At 33.8% G+C, this 21,074-nt stretch overlaps 1 protein-coding gene across 1 annotated transcript in view; it reads right to left on the bottom strand.

The window, feature by feature from the left end:
* Nucleotides 1–21,074, bottom strand: part of LOC117108351 (hemicentin-1-like) — a 51,540-nt gene that overhangs the window by 9,176 nt on the left and 21,290 nt on the right. Inside the window, exons 3-9 of the mRNA XM_033250344.1 lie at nt 20,839–21,051; nt 8,834–8,971; nt 7,529–7,702; nt 6,599–6,886; nt 4,340–4,508; nt 3,600–3,697; nt 401–537 (exon numbers count right to left, since the gene is read on the bottom strand). Coding sequence (XP_033106235.1) covers nt 401–537; nt 3,600–3,697; nt 4,340–4,508; nt 6,599–6,886; nt 7,529–7,702; nt 8,834–8,971; nt 20,839–21,051 — 1,217 coding nt within the window. The remainder of the gene's footprint in view (nt 1–400; nt 538–3,599; nt 3,698–4,339; nt 4,509–6,598; nt 6,887–7,528; nt 7,703–8,833; nt 8,972–20,838; nt 21,052–21,074) is intronic.

Genomic DNA, 21,074 nt, shown 5'->3' with positions numbered 1-21,074 from the left:
GTCTCTTATACACATCTAGATGTGTATAAGAGACCAGGCCTATGATTAGTTAAAGTTTTAAGTTTCTAATGTGTGTTGTTTTGGTCATCGAGGTTTGATATGTTCTTTTACATTTATTTCGGTATGTCAGAGCTTACTCGTGAATAATAATCATATCCACTTCAGTTGAGGCTGTGTTAAAAAAAAAAATCTTGTAGAATTGAAGTGCGCCCTCTACAACTTTAATTTCTGTTCTGTCTCCATTAATCAGATAAATATTCAATGTGTTTTATAAACCATGGATTTACCAATCAGTCAAACTATTATTCTATTCAAATTAATTTAAAAACTTTAATTTGCTTAGAATTAAATAGCTAACATTCTTATTTCTATTTCAAATTGCAGAACTACTTAGCTTTACCTCGCTGGGAATTTTGACCACACGAACAATAAAATGCGTAATAACAACAAAACGATCGTTGGACTTCCAACGTAAGTGATATTCAGTTCGTTTCTGGGACGTAATTCCACTAAGTATAATTGGCTTTCGCGGGCGACCTGAAATAAATAAACAAAAATTAAAATATATTTATTCAATTTAGGCCTATTGTCCTGGTTGAGTAATAGGGAATATTTGTTTTGTCTGGGGCCCAACAAACACCACAAAAGTGGTAGAGAGCAATGTCACCTATGGTGGTATATTAATCATTATGCCGGAAAACAATCCTGTTTCTTTCTCACTCCTATAGGCCTCTATTTGCTCTAGCCCACGGGTCTTGTACACGGGGAGCCGACGACAAAAAGACAATGTGTTATACCCGTAGTTGTGAAAGACCAGAACCAGAAACACAGAAGCAAACACAAAAGTGGTTAACATTGGGTTTAACCAACTGCAATGCTTAACCATAAATGGATGGATATCAGGGTTTTTTTGAAATGTGAATCGTGGTGTACGCCAAGGCTGTATACTGATAAGCGCCATCTGTTTTATTGTCGGAGTCGGAAACTCTCGCTGCAAACATTAGACTGTGTAATACTTTTACAGGATTAAAACTCCCAATGTCAGATTAGGATTTGCGGCAAATGATAAATCAATAATAAAAGTGTATACTGGAAAAAATATGCGTATTTTGGTGTGGATCTGCATCTTTCACGTGTGTATGCACGTGTATATATTGATGTATATAGATAAGTTATAAGAAAATTAAATAACGACTGAATGTAAAACAAAAAGGACAAAAACGATTGAAATAAATGCACCCATACTACTACTGTTGCATCTAGTAATGACTTACTATAGAGAGTAACAGCGCCGTCCCTATAGGCTCATTAGAGCTGGAACAGTAGCCGCACGGGTGATAAAGACCACCTCCACCTTCTTTTTGGTCCGAAATTAACAAAATGTCTATGATCTTTATTATTCTAATTACAGATCAGATTACTACAATAGTACATGGAAATCCCGGTCTTTAATTGGAGGGAAAACTGTATATTTCTATTGGAATAACAACGAATAATAATACTAATACGCTTTATTGTTACAATTAGGGCCTACAAATTATATTTCTTTTTTATTTTATTATATTATATTTTATTTTATTTTTTAAATTTTTTTTTTTGAGCTGATGCATAGACACATTTCCAACATAAACCCTTTTGGTTGCTGCCATGTCGGTGTAGTTTGAGAATTTTTTTGTTGGAATTAATCGTCTTCTTTATTATAAAAATAGTAATTAGGCTCTCATTTCTTGCTCCAACTGCTTCATTTCCTACGCCTTTCCTTTTGAAATTATTTTATAGTATAGGCTAGATCTTGTTTTATAGTATAATATACTATAAAACAAGATCTAGTATATATTATATTCCTTCAAATTAATGGTTCCATGTTTTTTTTTTCTAACTAATAGTATTTATTGAAAGCCAAACAAAATCGATTGAACTAGAAAAGATGGTCATTACAGCAAAGAGCGGATGTTTTTTTTTTTACATCTAAATCCCGTTAATCTATTATTAATAAATCCCATTACATCAGTAATTGATCAATTCAGGATATGTACATCCATTATTGGGATATGATTTTCATAAATGCAAGATAATGGTGCGGTTAGCGTTTACGATTCAGGCTTGATCTTATTTTATAGTATATATTCCTTCAAATTAATGGTTTCGTGTTTTTTCTAACTAATAGTATTTATTGAAAGCCCAACAAAATCGATTGGACTAGAAAAGATGGTCATTACAGCAAATAGCGGATGTTTTTATTGACATCTACATCCTGTTAATATATTATTAATAAATCCCATTACATCAATAATTGATCAATTCAGGATATGTACATAAGGTATTATAAGGTGAAATTTAATATCAAATCACTTGTATTTCGAATAGAAACTGACTTAATAGCAAACAGGACGTGTTCCTAAAATATTATTATTAATATTATTATCTAAAATATATAGCCCATATTTGCCGACAACCAAATAACTCGTTAACAAAGCGAATGCTCTTTGCACAAGCCCGAAAACCTTACTATCGTGACCCATGGATTAAATTAAGCAATCTCCTTCAGTCACTGTAGCTTCACTGTAGACACAGATTACACTGTAACCCAGCCTGTTGCCACAGCACTGCAGTGCCAATGTAGGTGGAGATACTACGATATCTTTGCCTACTGACACAGGACCCCGATTTTGGTGGAGACTATACAGATGTGTATAAGAGACAGATGTACATCCATTATTGGGATATGATTTTCATAAATGCAAGATAATGGTGCGGTTAGCGTTTACGATTCAGGCTTGATCTTATTTTATAGTATATATTCCTTCAAATTAATGGTTTCGTGTTTTTTCTAACTAATAGTATTTATTGAAAGCCCAACAAAATCGATTGGACTAGAAAAGATGGTCATTACAGCAAATAGCGGATGTTTTTATTGACATCTACATCCTGTTAATATATTATTAATAAATCCCATTACATCAATAATTGATCAATTCAGGATATGTACATAAGGTATTATAAGGTGAAATTTAATATCAAATCACTTGTATTTCGAATAGAAACTGACTTAATAGCAAACAGGACGTGTTCCTGTTAGTTTAACACTGGATAATGATTATTGGGGATATGATTTTCATATAATGCAAGATAATGGTGCGCAGTTAGCGTTTACGATTCACTCTAGATCTTGATCGAAGACCGTACCTCGAGCCCGTTACTGGCTCTTCTGTCTTCTCGGGCAAAAGGTACATTTTATGTCTCAATCAACAACAATATTGATATTAAGGGATGGATTAAGAGAGGGGCACATGGGAACAAGGAAAAAGCTAATTTTCGCTTTAAATTCCATAGTGTCTATAATTGACAAGCATATTTAAACGAAAATCTTCGTACTACGCATGATCCCCTACATAGATTTTTCTGTAGACCCGCTTCTAATATATATCGAGATTGATATATGGCACTATTGTTAAAGATTGATATTGATATAAGATTATGATGACGCTAATGTTGATGATGACAATGACAATGGAAACGATCGATGAATTTGATGCCCATTCACCCATTGCGCTGCAGCAGCGGGATGTTTTTGGATATTCATGAGTATTTTTGCTTACCACTAATTGCATAAACCATACTAGTTTTTCCCTGTGAGTTGCCCACTTCACACTTGTAATCCCCATAATCGTCCTTTGATTTAATCTTCACAAGTAAACTAAAAAGAAAGGAACATTGCATTTGCTCAAGATAAAGCACTTCTTTATATTTATTAATCTTAAAGGTAGATGTCCATTGTACGATTGACCTTTTAGCCTCCTCCACTCATCTTGGTGATTATATGCCTATTATGTAATGTATATTCATTCATTCTTGTATTGTATATGTATAAGTTGGAAATATAGATTGTGATTGTGATTGTTATTCTAGTTCTAGTTAATCTGATAGACAGACATTTCAAATTATCTTGGAATAAAAAAACAATAAATTGAATTCATGACTAAGTCGATACCTGCAACTTGTCAAGAGATACTGCACCCCTACTCACATGATGATCTAAAGTAAGGGGGACTACTTAAAATCAAGTAGGACGCAAGACACATGAAGGGTTTTGATAAAAAAAAAATTTGGGGAATAGTTAATGATATACAGATTATATTTAATAACTGGGAATAAAGGGGCGTAACTACACCTTTTCCACCTTTTCCTTCTGTTTAAAGAAAAAGCAGTAGGCCTATTACTTCATATCAATTTATGCCCCTCCGAATCCTGGGTTTAAAGTAATCCGAAAACTTCAGCTCTATCAGTAGGACGATCCTCCCCTTACTCTACCGTTGCAAACCTGGGAGTTTCCTCATACCTGAAGTCTGTTATTAACAACCATTGACTGGCAGAAAGAACAGAGTCATCTTTGTACCATATTGTTTCGTTTGGAGTGGGGTTGCCGTGGTGTCTGCAGAAGATAGGGACTTCCTCTTCCATACCACTCCGAATGTCTTGTTGGGCAGATGTCGTAATCACAGGCTTATCTTTATAATTAAAACAAATACTGAAAATGTGAATATATAACAATTAATTATGTGGTGTAGGTGCTGTGAAGACTACTAGGGCGCAGCTTAACATCACAATGGTGTAAGCTAAGTGGGAGTTAGCTAAAGCACAGCGATGCTTTTTAATGTATCCAAGTGTAAAGTAATGCACTTAGGTCATAATAATCCTTAACATTGTTCTTGAAGAAGTTGAGAGCAAAACAGACCTAGGTGTTATTATTGATAAATCTTCGAAACTCAACAAAAAGTTCGTTACTACGGGTAAGACTGCCAGTCGGGTACTTGAAAGTATTAAAAGGTCATTTGAAGGTAAGTCAATTGCAAACATTAGGTGTTTGTATATTGGATTAGTTCGTCCGCACCTTCAATTTACAATCAAGTCTTGGTCTCCGCAGTTACGCAAATATATAAACTTGTTAGAAATGGTCCAAAGACGTGCAACTAAAATCCCCAAATGTATGGAACATTTAATTTATGAGGAACGTCTTACAGCATTTAATTTAACTACTTTAGAAACATGAAGAATCAGGGGAACTTAATCGGACCTATATAATCTTAAATGGAAAAGAGGATATTGATAGGGATTTTTTTTTTTTTTTTTTTTTCTTGGCAGTTGGGTTGGTTACTACGGGGTCATAGTTGGAAATTAAAAAGCCTTCTGCTCGACTGAAGTGTAGGAAGCACTTCTTTTCTCAAAGGGTGTTAAACGGATGCAATGCTCTTCCTGCCCACGTCGTGGAAGCTGAAAGTACTACACAGTTTAATACAAGAAGACAAGGAGGGGGGGGGGCTATTAAAGGGTCGGAAACGACCCACCTGCACTCAACGCCACTTAAATAAATTTAGTGGCGTTACGGTGAGTTACGGTGGAATCATGGCCTACCACCACTGACCAAATGTGGATAAAGACTCAATGGAAACCAAATCCTCTTTTCTCATCCATCTAATTGTTCGAAGCCACAATATGTTGTAGAGACTACTCAATCCAGCCTCACAGTACTGCAGCCAAGGTGGGTGAGATTATATCAAATTTCATAGCTTACTATCGTAGAGCTACTGACGTTATATGAGTAGGGACTGCCGAAAACTACCTTATCACGACTGTCAAATGTAGGTGGAGACTTGTAACCCATAATATCACCGCAATTCTGCTGTTCCAAAATCGGTGTCGACAAAAACTAAACCTCCTGTCACGCATCACTGTAGCTTCACTGTAGACACAGATTACACTGTAACCCAGCCTGTTGCCACAGCACTGCAGTGCCAATGTAGGTGGAGATACTACGATATCTTTGCCTACTGACACAGGACCCCGATTTTGGTGGAGACTATACTGTAACCTGGACTACCGCCCCAATGTGGTGTGGCATGGCTCTGGGGAAACTGCCAGAACTAGGCCTACAGCCAAAGTGTTGCTTTCCCATTTGAGTGGAAACTAAAGGAGCAGAGGCTATTGCCATATGTGCCACTGTGCTGAAACTCCAATGTCACTCGAAACTATTGGAGCCCATCCTACCAAAGTGCAGTTGTCCGTATAAGGGACAATATCATTTTTATTTCTATTAAACAGGTCTCCCTCTTACTTAAAGACGACTCCAAATAAAGACGACCTCCAATTCAAGACCACCCTCTAATTAGACTTTTTAATATTAAAGATTAAAATTAAAAATTAAAAGCCACCTCAAATTAAATACCACTTTTCTGTAGTCTCAAATTCTGTCTTAATTATTCTAATTAGAGAAGACTAAAGCTACTAAAGACCATGAAAACCACGGTCTCAAAAGCAAAGTCTTTAATTGGATGGATTAATCTAATTACAGACCAAAGCTGCTAAAGATCATAGAAACCCCAATCCCAAAAGTACGGTAGTCTTTTATTGGAGGGATACCTGTATACGGGTCTATTTTTATATTATAAATGTGACTTGTATTATTATAAGATAGGTCAATATGTTGGTTCATAATGTATCTCTGTTTCATAATTTGAAGATCAATCAGCAATAAACCTCCACATGTCATGCACCCTTATCTGTTCAAAGCTGCCACTATTTTAGCGAGATGGAAACTTACACAGTACAGAAAGCCCGACCGTCCTGTTAGCAACACCGGCTGAGTTTGAAGCATTACAGATGTAGGTTCCATTGTCCTGCGACGTCAAATTTTGGAACACAATTACCGAAGAGTTAAGATATGTTAGTTCACTGTTCTTCTCTGTTATCTTTTGCCAACCAATGCTTGGTGTTGGTGACCCGTCCGCCTCGCAGCTCATGGTGAGTGAGGTCAATTCTTTGTACTCAACTTTTGAGGTTTCGCCAATTGAAACGTTGTTGATTTTGATAGCCTTGATTGTAGGAGCAACTGCAAGATACAAAACAGACTGTTTTCATCCAATAAAAGAAATATTTACATTATTAAACGAGAAGAAATACATGATTTATAAGAATGGTTGAACTGTTGAATGCGAAATAAACGACCAGAGAGACATAGTTCGTTTACATTACAAATTGCTATAGAGCACAGGTGAACAAGGTGTGGCCCGAAGGCTAGATGTCGTAATTGTGTGTTGTTTTTTTTTGTGCTAAATTTTAAACGGACATCTAAATATTTTATACCAAGATTTAGCCGCTTCACACGAGCGAATACAAACCTTGCTTTCTTGATTATTAACTTTTAGCTAATGTCTTGTCCATTTGTAGGCCTAATATTGAGAGCAGCTATAGCTAAACTGGTGACAGCCAATGTGTGTGCGCTAAATCGTAGAGATCTCTTGTCTCCGGTTCGATTCCAATCGCTGCTCTTCTCGAGGCTGTAATGATGATGATACGTTGCCGAACGTGTATTGCCGAATTCACCACTAAAATTACCCCACTTTATACATGTCTCAGGACTTTCGTGGGTTATCCATGGTGTGTATCACGCAGAATAAATTCTATCTAATCCAAGTTTGTTTGTTTTTTGTTTTTTAATAAATAAATAGATAAAATAGAAACTGTACTTTACCAATAGTTTGTAATTCGTACTGGAAGCGTATTATCTGTCCATCAAGTCGTGTTGCCTTGCACACGTACGTCCCCGACTCATCAGACGTAATCGCATTAATGGTGAGCTCCGATATATTGTGGTATTCATTTTCCCATATTTCAAACTGATTGTTTCTCGAAGTAGACTCGATATCTGAAAGAGTTGATAACGAATTATTGAAGAAGCACCTACTGTATCTATTACGATGCACTGCTGACAAAACAGAAAACACAACTGCGCCCTCTATGAAAACTTAGAAAATTAATATTTAACTAGAATATTTGAAAACAAAACAGATTTCTATCATCAAAATAAAAATAATACTTTCAGTAATAGTAATAAAATGATTAGTTTTATAAGGTCAAAACATTTAATACAATGATACAAACAATAATAAAAAATAATATATTTATATCATAAGTGATCCATAAATATTATAATATATAGGCCTATATATATATATATATTATATATATATAATATATATATATATATATATATGCCTATTATTAAATAATAATAATACTAACAATAATCAAAATGATATATTTAAAGTGTTTAAGAAGAATGATAAACATTATGTAGTTAAAATCAGTGTGACAAATGATCAGTAAAGCTAGCGCCGGGCAGAAGATTATGGCGGAAATTTTATATATGCATCAGTATAGGATGCTAGATGATTGATTGATAGTGATTGATTGTTTGCTTGTTTGATTGATTAATTGCTATATTGCTTGCTTATCAAGAATAATAGTTAGATTATTTTATTGCTTACATAATAATTGGTTTCTTAATTGCTTGACTGCCTACTGTTTTATGTTTAATTGATTATTTTATAAATTGATCAATTGTTCTGTTGATTGATCGAAAAATCAATTGATTGCTGTGCACATCTTGCGTGCTTTCGTGATAGAGAGAATTTATTGCATGCTTAATTGATTTATATTAGACCCCTACTATTACAAAAACAAATAATTATAGTAATAATAATAAGGATCAAGTAGTAGTAGTAGTAGTAGTAGTAGTGGTAGTAGTAGTAGTAGTAGTAGTAGTAGTAGTAGTAGTAGTAGTAGTAGTAGTAGTAGTAGTAGTAGTAGTAGTAGTAGTAGTAGAAGGAGTGGTAGTAGTAGTAGTAGTATATTTTAATGATTATGATGGTAATGGCGACGATGATGGCAATATATTAAGAACATTATTATTCTTATCATTAAATAATCAACACCATAATAATCAATAACATTTAGAAAATAAAAGTGATAAAGTGGAAGACGAATTGGTACGTACATTTAAACTTGTCAATAGGCTTGGTTCTAGACCATTCAAAACTACTACTCGTGTTCACATTGCACATCAGTGTAACTGAATATCCTTCCGTAATGATCTTGAATTGTGGGTCAACCTCAGACGTCTTGACGGTCGGATCTAGATAGAAGAAAATAACAATTTACACAATTCTGTCCTGCTTTGGTGACGTAACAATTTCAAAAGCTAAACTTGTTTAGGCCCATCACTAATGTGCTTAAAATATTGACGTGTTGTGGTTATCAGGATATTAAATATATAAGCGCAAATATTTCTAAACACATTAAGATTCTAAGCACATTAGGATGTCCTAAACACGTTTAGTTTTTAAACGTGTCACTAAAAGAGCGACAAAATTACTTGGACTTTTGTGTTTAAACCCCCAATGTTGTTTTACAGTGTATAATTTACGGAATATAAATAAATAAACTGTAAATTCCATCTAAAGCCTTTCTTAAATTAAACCAACTGTATCGTAATCAAGCGTAGCTAGTCATACATCGAAGGCAATACTCAATTTAATTAGAATGTATATACTGTAAATAAGTAGATTAGTAAGATAACCACAACGTGAATTAGCATACATATTAACAATAAAATTAACAATGATTAGACAATCAGTACAACAAATAATGACAAAAACAATAACTAGAATATGCATTCCATAGAGTGCATACTCCCGCCCTGTGCCTGAATAACAACAAGACGCAGACTGTGTGTGATGGGCGAAATTGCAGCATACCTTCAAGAAAATAAAATAAAGCGTCCGGCGTATTCAGGCACATTATTAGCGAGCTTTCGAAATGGGCGAGCGGGTAGCTGCGACGGGGAATTCAGTCAACCATGAACGTCGTACTCTGCACTTCCCGTCTCAACATCAAAGCTGTTTCGATTTACAGGACGACGCGCTCCCTCCTATCGCGTGATCAATTACGCAGGCGCCCTCAGCGAGACGTCATAACCTAACTCACGTTGCCGAAGTCAACACAACGCCAATTCGCTTAAAGCCCGTTGTCAAATCCACACAACGAACGACTTCCCAATGTATTCGCATGCGCAGTACGGTTTCACGCTCCACTGCCCGTCGTAGAACGCCGCATCGTCCAAATCGAAAGCTGCTTAATTTCTTAAGTGCTGCTGTGTAATGGGCAAAACTGCAGTATACGCTAAAAAAAAATAATGGAATCGCTCGTCGCATTTGTTTTATTGCATGAATACAAGGGGCGATTCCATTATTTTCTTTTATGCTCGAGGGTGAAAAATCGAAATTCTGTGACTTATCAAATATTCTTTCAAATAACTGTTGTTATGATGTGCTTATATAATATAGTTATGGATGTCATCGTGAGCATACTTAGGCATTGTAACACCAAAGGTGGACTTCATTGATGAGGCATAATAGGGTAACAGACAAATAATAATACGATTCAAAACAAGCTTAATATATCAAAATAAAAAGTCTTTAATTAATATAATTCAAATACATCTTCTCTTGCTCGGCACAACACAGTGTTTATTCCTGACGGTTTATCGTCGCATATAGGCTAGAATAATTATAGCTATTCAACTCCATGGTATCAGTCAGTCACAGGCACAGGTGGCGATGGACATCTAGATTGAAGGCTGTCTTGGCGACACCCTCCCTTTCGTGGCCGAAAGCAGTTCGTATCATGGTTTTGGTCCGAGTTGGTTTGGGCCGATTTAGTTTTGGGCCGAAGTGACCAGCATTCTACTAGACACAGTACTGTAGCTGTCTCTTATACACATCTAGATGTGTATAAGAGACAGCCCCTTAACGTCGCTTTAGTTTCCCCTTAGCGCCACTACTTTCGCCTTATGGTACTGTTTTTAACCACTTCATTGTTTTAGTTTCCCCCTATGGATACTTCTAAGCTCTATATATATATATATATATATACACGCAAATTATAGCGCCAGACGATCGTATCAACAGTGACAGGCATGTCATATGTTTTTTGTTTCAAATAACTTACTGTCACATCTTCTTACACTCGTAGTTTGACTTTATATTGTTTGCTAATTTATCCATCCACACTTTCCAAGTTCTTTCATACGTCTTTTTTCCATTTGACACTCATTGTAAATTATTTGTTTTCTCGTTAATGTTCTATCGTATTTATCCTCCAAATTATTTAACTCACGTCCCTCTACCAATAGTTTACAGATTAAATCTGCATTTACGTCGGATCCGAATCGAAATTCGGACAGCATTTCTGATTTGCTGAACGCCAGTGCGTCACTATTCTTCCACGCTGATTCGATTTTCTGATCGGTTCGGTAGGTCCTCCGATCTGAAAGTTCAGATTCTGAATCGCAAGTAGTAACGTTTTTCTTGCCCAACAGTTTGCTTAAATTATGGTTCTTGTTATTTTAGGTTCATGATTTTCCGTCAAGAGGCTAGGTATCTGGCCTATTGCTTTTCTACACCCATGAGTTAAATGGATACTTAGTATAGCTGCAATATTGCGCGCAAATACGGCTACAAAGAACCCAGCGCTTATATATACAGCCAGTGTACACGCATTCCACCCAAACAGGGTTGGCCAGCGTACTTTAGTACAAGAGCAAATAGTTGGAGCTTGCCATGTGGAAACCAGTATCACTGACCAAAACAAGAAAATTGACTTTTTAATATCTTCATATTCTCCACATCATAACCGTTAAAATGATAGGTCACTTACTGGAATCGACTTACTATAGGCAACGTTATGAGTGAAAGTATTACAATACTGCCACGTTCTTATGCTATTATTAATCAGATTAACATTTAGCAAAAATAAGCTGGTTTTGGGATGACAAAGCATATGTTCCCGAGAAACTGCTAACAAAAACCTAATCTATAACATTTCTCAAATATTTATATAAAATTCCTACATCTGTTACGATATAATAATAATAATAAATTAATAATAATAATAATAATAAATTTAGCCACTGAAAATATATCAGTTATTGTCAGCCATTGACTAGAAATCTCATGATATTCTTATATTATGTTATAATCTAATCTAATCATATTGTATTATATTATATTATATTATATTATATTATATTATATTATATTATATTATATTATATTATATTATATTATATTATATTATATTATATTATATTATATTATATTACGGTATATTATATTATATTATATTATATTATATTGTGAATAAATCTTAATTTAGAAAAATTAGCCATTATCTTGAAATATTCAAACGTACCAAAAGTATAACTTTCCATGTTTTGATAAACCACATTATAAATTACATAAATCAAAAAATGCATTATTGGGCTAAACACACTTCAAATGAAAGTTAGTAAATATTTATAATGAAAATATATAATAGTAATTATTGATCATATTGTCATTATGAACTCTGCGCATTAAAAAATCATAAGCTATTATTATAAAGTATTAATGATGGCATCATTCTAAAAAAATTGTTTATATTAATATTTGGAAATATAGTGATATTTTATAAAAACCATAAACATTCTGTTCTGTATATTTCCGCCGAGCACTTAAATTTCTTAAACCTAAGAAAACTGTCCTTCAAATTTAACCTAGCTTGTGTTAGCCTGTGATTATGTCGTAGGATAGAATAATTTGAAATGCATTTAATACGTGACTAGCGAATTATATAAAGATATAGTTTCTCAGAATTTAAACCAAACGTTTATATATTAATTCATTATACATAAGTGTTGTAGCTTAAACTTCAATGTTGCAAAAAAAAAAAAATATATATATATATATTATTCGCACCAAAGTGCATCAACTGTTTACTTCAGTAATTCATCAAAGGAGATTTACGGTGTAAGTTCAAGGGCCATTGGTACTATATATCAGATTGCATTTCCTACCCACCACAACATTAAAATCAAGTTTAAGGTGGAGATCAATTCCCCGCAGGCTTTAAATTACTTGACTAATGTAAAGCCAATCATAAAATACTTTAAGTAATGTGGATTTTTCTTACGATTTATCAGGGAGCTACTGTCAGCAAGCGGTTGGTACACATATAGGTCAACGTATATGATATCATCAGATTTATTGTTTCGTCTAGTAACATTAATCTACAATTCTTTCATTAAGGAGAAGCCAACGCTTCTCGGACATGAAATATTTTGTACAGTAATAATTATTTCTTTACCAGATTTACATAATCTCATCAATAATTTGTTCCTTGGGTAGTAATTACAACAAATTTATTTTTTATTTTTTATTTAAGACTTTCAAAATTATATATGTGTGTGCGGCCAATGATATGTGGACTATAAAGTATAATATTATATATTATAAATATTATAACATGATTATAGACCTATAATATTTATATGGAATGTTTTTTTTTTCTTGTCAAATTCTTCTGTTCCGTTTCAATATATATAAATCATGATATAATAGAGATAAGCCCTAAAAACCGTCTTGCGGTGCGGTAATGCTATAAATGTATATAAATAGATTTTTTTAGCGTTAAAGAAGAGGGATCTTGCGAGTTTGAGAAAATGGGTGCCACAACTGGGATTCGAACCTTCTGCTGCCTATGGGCCCTTGAGGCTTTTTTTTTCTGGGAATTCAAATCCGATTAAAGCATCTTTTTTTTTTTTCACACGCATTTCCATGCGTAGTTAGACAGTATCAATCCTTGATGATGTCAAAAAACAGAAATCAATGTATGATACGCCTTCCTCTTATAAGCATTTTACGACAAGGCAGGATCTCCGAAAAGATACATCTTATGAATAAATCATGATATACTATAGAGATAAAACCCAAGCCGTTTTGCAGTAATGCTATATATATATACTCTTATACACATCTAGATGTGTATAAGAGACAGGGTATATATTTGCCAAATTTAATACAGAAAATTCACAAACGTTTTCGGCCATAGGCCTTCATCAGGTGTCATAGGCCTTCATCACACCTGATGAAGGCCTATGGCCGAAAACGTTTGTGAATTTTCTGTATTAAATTTGGCAAATTTATACCTTGGTCCTGAGTTTTATTTGATATATATACATATATGTATATATATATAAATTTCGAGTGTATGTATATACATATATACTTAGAAACATACATACGAATTCGAGTCACCCCGACCCCAAGTCAACTCGGCCTAGTCAACTCGGCCCCATGTCAACTCGGCCCCAGATCAAACTTGGCTACATGTCAACTCGGCCACAAGTCAACTTGGTCCCAAGTAGTGAACTCGGTCCCAATTTACTGTATATTTACGAAATAATGCAAAAGTTAAAAAGTTTTAAATCGTTGCCTTTGATGTTCCTTTTTCATTTACATTCACATAGCAATAATAAAAACTGCATTAATAAAATAATTTTAAAATAATATTAAATAACAATATAAAAAGGCAAAAATTATACCTTAACTAAGGCCAAACAAAAAAAATATTGTGTTGGCCACGCCTGACCGACCCAAATTTGACGAAAATAAGGGTCGGCATTTTAGATCTTTTTTTTGACAGCAAAGATTGTTTTTTTTATGAGCAAATAAGGCTGGAATAGCCTTGGCTCGAATCCAAAATTGTTATACCTTACACTTTAATTTTGGCATAGTTCAGTTTTGCATTCAAATTTCTTTAGGAAATTATTTAGGTATACAGTAAAAATTGGGGCCGAGTTGACTTAGGGCCGAGTTGACGTGGGACCGAGTTGACTTGGAGCCGAGTAAACTTGGGGCCGAGTTGACTGGGGCCGAGTTGACTTGGAGCCGAGTTGGGGCTTCCATACATAATAGCAATAATGCTGATGATGATGATGATGGTATTTAATAATATTAATAATAAAAACGCAATTATTTTTATATAATAAATAAGATTTCTATTGTGCACATTACTATTTTAGCGTACTTTACTCTTAGGCACAATTCATAATTCATCACAAAAATGACGAATACTTACTGGACTTCTCTCTGTCTTACCACCCTTGTGAATACGATTTGTACTTACTATATCAGCATGTGTATTAGAGGCGAGAAATGTTGACAATATATTAATTTGACACGAATTCTAGCCGTTACGTTCTTCATCGTTAAACAGAATTTTCACGTGACTTTAGTATTAACTTCTGTCTTTATTACAAATATAAGTCAGGCTTGTGAATAATAACTATGTATCTGTAAGATATCTATAGTTAAAGATCGTTAAAAATGCGTGTTTTCAAAATGGTGGGTTCCGATATGTATAATATAAAAGAAATTGCATCTTGAGTCTTGCATGTTGTAATATTTTTCTGGTATGTTTTTTTTGTCAAATTCATCTTGTGTACCTGTTTAATATGTATATATATTCACACTGAAGAAGGTGGCTTGAACGACAGAAATATTTTGTGTACACTACAAACAAATATATAGAAATCAATTTTAGACGTTAAAGAAGAGGAATCTGCGAGTGTGAAAAATAGGTGCCCAACCGGGATTCGAACTCTGGAACTTGTGTTGCTTATTCAGAAGACTTAACCAACTAGGCAATTGAGGCTTTGTTGGGAATTCAAATTCCTAATTAATAATTCAATCACAGTATGCTGCGTAGCACTGAATATATTATATAAATATAACCAAATAGGTAAATGACAGTCTAGAGGTATGACGCTAACCTTGTAAACGAAAAGTCGCAGGTTCAAATCTCGCAGGAGATACTGTTAAGGAACTATTTCGTTGATGAGCTATGCATAGTACGTTTATAACATCATTTTTTTTTAACTGAGCACTATTTCTATCATTTATTCATATTTATATATATAGGCCTACATATACGTTATAAAATCGAATAAACAGTTCAACGAATCAAAAGATTGGGTTAGAATTTGTTAACTTGATTAATTTGTTAAAAATAATGGCAACGCAATTGACCTATATTACACTATTAATACAAAGAGCTTATCGAGTTTTCTATAACGTGGTGTGAACAAACTGAAAATAATACGACCAATCACCTAATTTATTACGAAGCGTTATTCGTCACTGAATCTTTAATAGGAAGATGTCGATTTGCACAAGGACATGACCCTAGAACGGGTAGTCATCCATGATCGACCTGCGTTCTCTGCGCAACTTAGTTTAGGGTAACTCTGCGTCCTTGCATGCGTTGTTAACTCAGTGTAACGTCATTACGTTCTAGACCTTCGTGCAATCGAAAGCTACAAAATACTCCCTCCTGTACGATATCCGTCATAGCGTCACAGTCGAATTACTCATGTTGTTTTCATTGCATCATATACACATTTTAAATTGATAGCACATCCATGCTGATTAATTTATAAGTTATTCATTTATCAATATTGTACAATATGTTCACTTGAGTCTAAAACACTTACGCCCTCGTTACTTACTCGCGTTATAACGCCATTGTTCATGCTGCGTTGATTCAATACTCAATTTTTTTTATTACATTCGATCACAGCCATTGAAAAAATATATTCATTACGTTTTATGTATATCATATATATATATATATATACATATATATATATATATATTATATACATATATAAATAATGATAATAATAGTCATAATAATAATAATAATAATAATAATAATAATAATAAGAAGAAGAAGAATAATAATAATACAGTGCTCGAATAGGAACATTATGTCATACTAATATCAAGCAGCCTTCAAAGAAAAGTTCTTTAATTCAGTTGTAAGAAAACAAATATCTCTGGTAGGATTCGAACCGGCAAACTATCGCTATCAAGCCGAGTATCGTACCATTATACCACGGAGACGTTACAGCATTATGCGCAGATCTAACTACCAGGCACTTTTTTCTTATACAACAAAATGTCGCTCACACATAGTGGAGCTAAAGTTTTCTGCTTAACAAATTGACTGCGATTGAAGTTGATTTTCAATTATAAATAATAATGGGATAACTATTGACAATGATTTAAATTAGACTGAGCAGTAATTATGCGCTTGCTTTTTCTTAGAATATTAAATAAATTAGGTGTATTTTTTAAACATTTTATTCAGCAGTAGCTAAAAGTGTCATTAATTTCTGCTAGGTTGTTTGGTATGTGAAATGTAGGGAGCAAGATAAACCGATCATCCATCGTATTTCAAACAAATCTGGAATGAATTACTCGGTTAAAGGTATATGTCACAAATTTTACAAACACCAAGACCAAAAATATTCAAAAAGATATAAATCATCCGTTAAATTATTATTATTAAAAGATGCACGTTGAGGGAAATATTTTGTATAGATCATGTAGAACAGACAAATACAAGAAACCCTTCATACCATATTCGGTCAGAATGTATAATGGACGTTTTTAATGTTGTTAAAATATAAAGTATTTTAAATAGACCTATTTAATTTATTTAATCTAAACTATAGAGTACTTTTACAATTCAAACAGGAATCCTTTTATTCAGCATAAATTACTATCATGATGTGTTATGTTAATGCTTAAATTGTATAGTCTAGTGATACGAAGGATGTTTGCCCTACTTGACGTGTTATCGTACTGTATGCTTATTACTACGTTCCTAAATGCTTGCGCGGGTACTGCAATAGGGCGGACATCATTCGTATTATTATTCCTCCTGACGAAAAAACGCCATAACTTAACATAACATAAAATAAAATAAAATAAAATAAAATAAAATAAAAAAAAATAAAATAAAATTACATAACATAACATGTCATAACAAAAATAAAATAATAATCATAACATAATATAGCATAAAATAAAATAACATATCGTAACATAGGGCCTTTCATAACAAAACATAACATATCATAGCAAAAGCATAACATAACAACATAAAACAAAATGACATAACATAACTAACGTAACGTAACTTAACATAACATGCAAATAACATAACACACAAAAATAACATAATAATCATAACATAACATAGCATAAAATAACATAACATACCATAACAAAACATAACATATCATAGCAAAACATAATGTAACATACCATATTATATCATAACATAACATAGCATAAATATCATAACATAACAAGATAGTGATATGATATGAGATATGATATATTAAATATTTTGTGAATTGATATGATATGATATATGAAAATAACATTATACGATACACGATACAATATGACAGGATACGATGAAGTTCGACACAATACGATATGGGATGGTATTTTATGTCATATATAACATAACATACAGTAACATAATAATATAATATAATGTAATAATATGTTATATAACACATATATCACATATATCACATGGTAGAAGAAAATCATTATATATAATGAGAAAATGTTCTTATGCTAATTATATTGTAAACTCATTGAAATTCATTGTTTTTTTTTCCTTTTTTTTTTTCTCATTTCATTTTATCACATCAAACATCACCATGCTCTACTTTATCTACTTCAAACCATGGACATTAGAACTTCATGATACAACATAACGTAGGAAGAGATATAAATTGGTTATGGCCACAAGGGATAATATTGATAATTCCATGTTAACTCATAAGGTCACGAATCCTACATTCAAAGAAACTAAATGGTTAAGCCTGGTTTCCATACAATCGCTACAGCACATTGCTACTGTCCCCTGACAATAAGGCTTCTTGAAGCCAAAATCGGGATAGCGCGTCTAGAAACCCTATAAGCGTACTATACTTGCAAAATAGGATTTCGTCCCCTGTTCATATATTTTGCATTACACTTTTCCACAACAAAATTTCACTACCTGTTGTACTTGACTTGAATTAACATTCTCGTGTTAATTTCATCATCTGGTGATAATAACCAAACTTACTCGGAATTGTGAACTCGGTCTGTATTACAGCCAGGAAAGTAGGATATCATGTTATGGGTTTAGGCTCAATGGGATGAACAATCGTGAGATAAAAATCCCTAGGCCACCGGTGGAAATATATCAGGCACATGGGGCTCTTATAATTAAAAATATTGGCTTCCTAGATACAAATCTTTACAGCTATTTCTATATTCCACCATTAATCCAATAAGCCAATTCGTAGTTGCAACCGCGCATGCTCGTATCAAGGTCAATTGACAGGAGCTTTCGATTTGTGCGACGACACGACGCTAGAACGGAATCACTAATGCGTGACCGTCCTACCACCTGGCGTCCTGCGTTCTCTGCATACGTAGATTTGGCCAAATTGCGTTCCAGAATCTACTCAACGAGGTTACCTTAACGTTTTCGCATGCGCAGATGACTTTTAGTAACGTCATTACGTTCTACGTCCTACCGTCGTCGTGCAATCGAAAGCTCCCTATAGACACCATACGCACAACATAACCTCGATTGACCTTGGATACTAGCATGCGCAACTCCAACCACGAATTGGCTTATTTAATTTCGAATGTACTTAATTTTTTTTTTTCGTTTTTTATTTAATTTATTTAAAGGGAATCAAGTAGGCCAAAATCCTGTCTGTCGTTCATGCCACTTAAAAAAATTCACCATATTTTACTTTGCCCCTAATTTGGAATATCACCCAAACACTATTAACAACAACCACGCACTAAAATATTAATGCCTAAGAAAAGATTAACCAAATGTAAGAAAAGATATACTACCACCAAAAAAAAAAATTGAGAAAAAAACCTAAAAATTACAATAAAAAAATGGAATTGCTCATTTAAAAGAACCACATAAGTTATCAATTTTCAATAAGTTACAGATCAAAAAAATATATCATATTTGAATGATTTGGAGACGTTTATACTGCTACAAAATACATAAATTTTCTGTCAGAAATTTAAGAGTGTATGCAAAGATTTATATATACTTTTTTTTAAACATTCGTTATTTGGCAAGAAGTTTTGTAGTTTTTTCTTTCTAATTTTCAATCGTACTTAATTGAAAGTAAAAAAAATGATGTAAATAATATATATAAATTATTTAATTCATTTAGTGAAGTTTTAGATTGACGTACTGTATATCCAAGGACTTTTAACTATTACCAGGATAGGAAGCTGGCTGGTTTAAGCCGTCTAACTTGATTTAGCCTTATGTGCGGTATTGTTATGCAAATGAGCCAGATAAGCACAATCTGCACATGCTCAGAAAAACAAAACTTTCCTTAGCCACACTGCGTTTCGGCTAGGCGTACAGCAGCTAGGCCTAGCTTATCTTATTTTTGTTTGTTACGCACCACTCACTTAGGCTGTTTGTCATCAAGATGTCTACCGATTTTATATAGGTAAGTAGTAAGTATATGAATAATTTTAATGCACTAGTTAGTTCATAACATCATTCTAATTTGTTTTGGGTCTTTTTTCCTGCATTTTTATAAGCAGTTAGACATGGTCTAGCCCGGGTCTAGGCTAGCCTAATCACATCAATTTAAAATCAAATCTGTAGACATACTTGCCTTATATATTAACTTGCAGGTGATTTTATTGGTAGACTAGTTTGCTTTTAAGTGTGTAAGTATGATTGATTTGCATGCCAAGTGAAATTAGTACCCTTTTTGTTTTGTTTTACCGTACCGTAATTCTCGGCTAGGCCTAGCTGTACGCCTAGCCGACGCAGAGTGGCCATCGTGTGGCTAAGGAATGTTTTGTTTTTCTGAGCATGTGCAGATTGTGCTTATCTGGCTCATTTGCATAACAATACCGCACATAAGGCTAATTCAAGTTAGACGGCTTAAACCAGCCAGCTTCCTATCCTAGTAACAGTTAAAAGTCCTTGGTATATCTTTAAGTTCATTAATGCATTTTGTGTGAGACTAATTTAATTAGGTATTGTTTCTAGTGCTATTCACTCGTGGTACCGTATGTAATAGGCGTTGCTGAATGGAATTAACTTGAATTCGGGTCTAAAATTAGACACATTCAAAGTCAGCAAACTTTACTGTGCATGATAAGGTCATCACAGGATGTTTACATTCTAAGCACGCATTAACAAATAAAGGCGAGATCACTATAATTGTACAGCAACATGTGAGGAGTTTTACAAAAATGTTATATTTACCATAATCGGCACCGGTTGGTGAACTTGCGCTTGGCACTGATCTATTCAGCAGACAAATTCGCTTGTAATACGTGCCAGCCTGAGATTCAGCGTTCCAAATGGTCACGTGATGATCTCGGAGGCATTCTTGCTCATCCTGGCCTATTGTACCGCTGGTGGATCCGATCACAATTTCCGTATTGGCAATCTGTCCGATACCACGGTAGTTCATTGCTAAAAAATAACCAATATATATA

Source organism: Anneissia japonica, unplaced genomic scaffold, assembly GCF_011630105.1.
Source record: "Anneissia japonica isolate Jap-2015-1 unplaced genomic scaffold, ASM1163010v1 scaffold426_len1935630_cov189, whole genome shotgun sequence".
Taxonomy (NCBI): domain Eukaryota; kingdom Metazoa; phylum Echinodermata; class Crinoidea; order Comatulida; family Comatulidae; genus Anneissia; species Anneissia japonica.
Note: the sequence above shows the minus strand (reverse complement) of the source record. Positions and strands in the feature narration are given on the sequence as shown.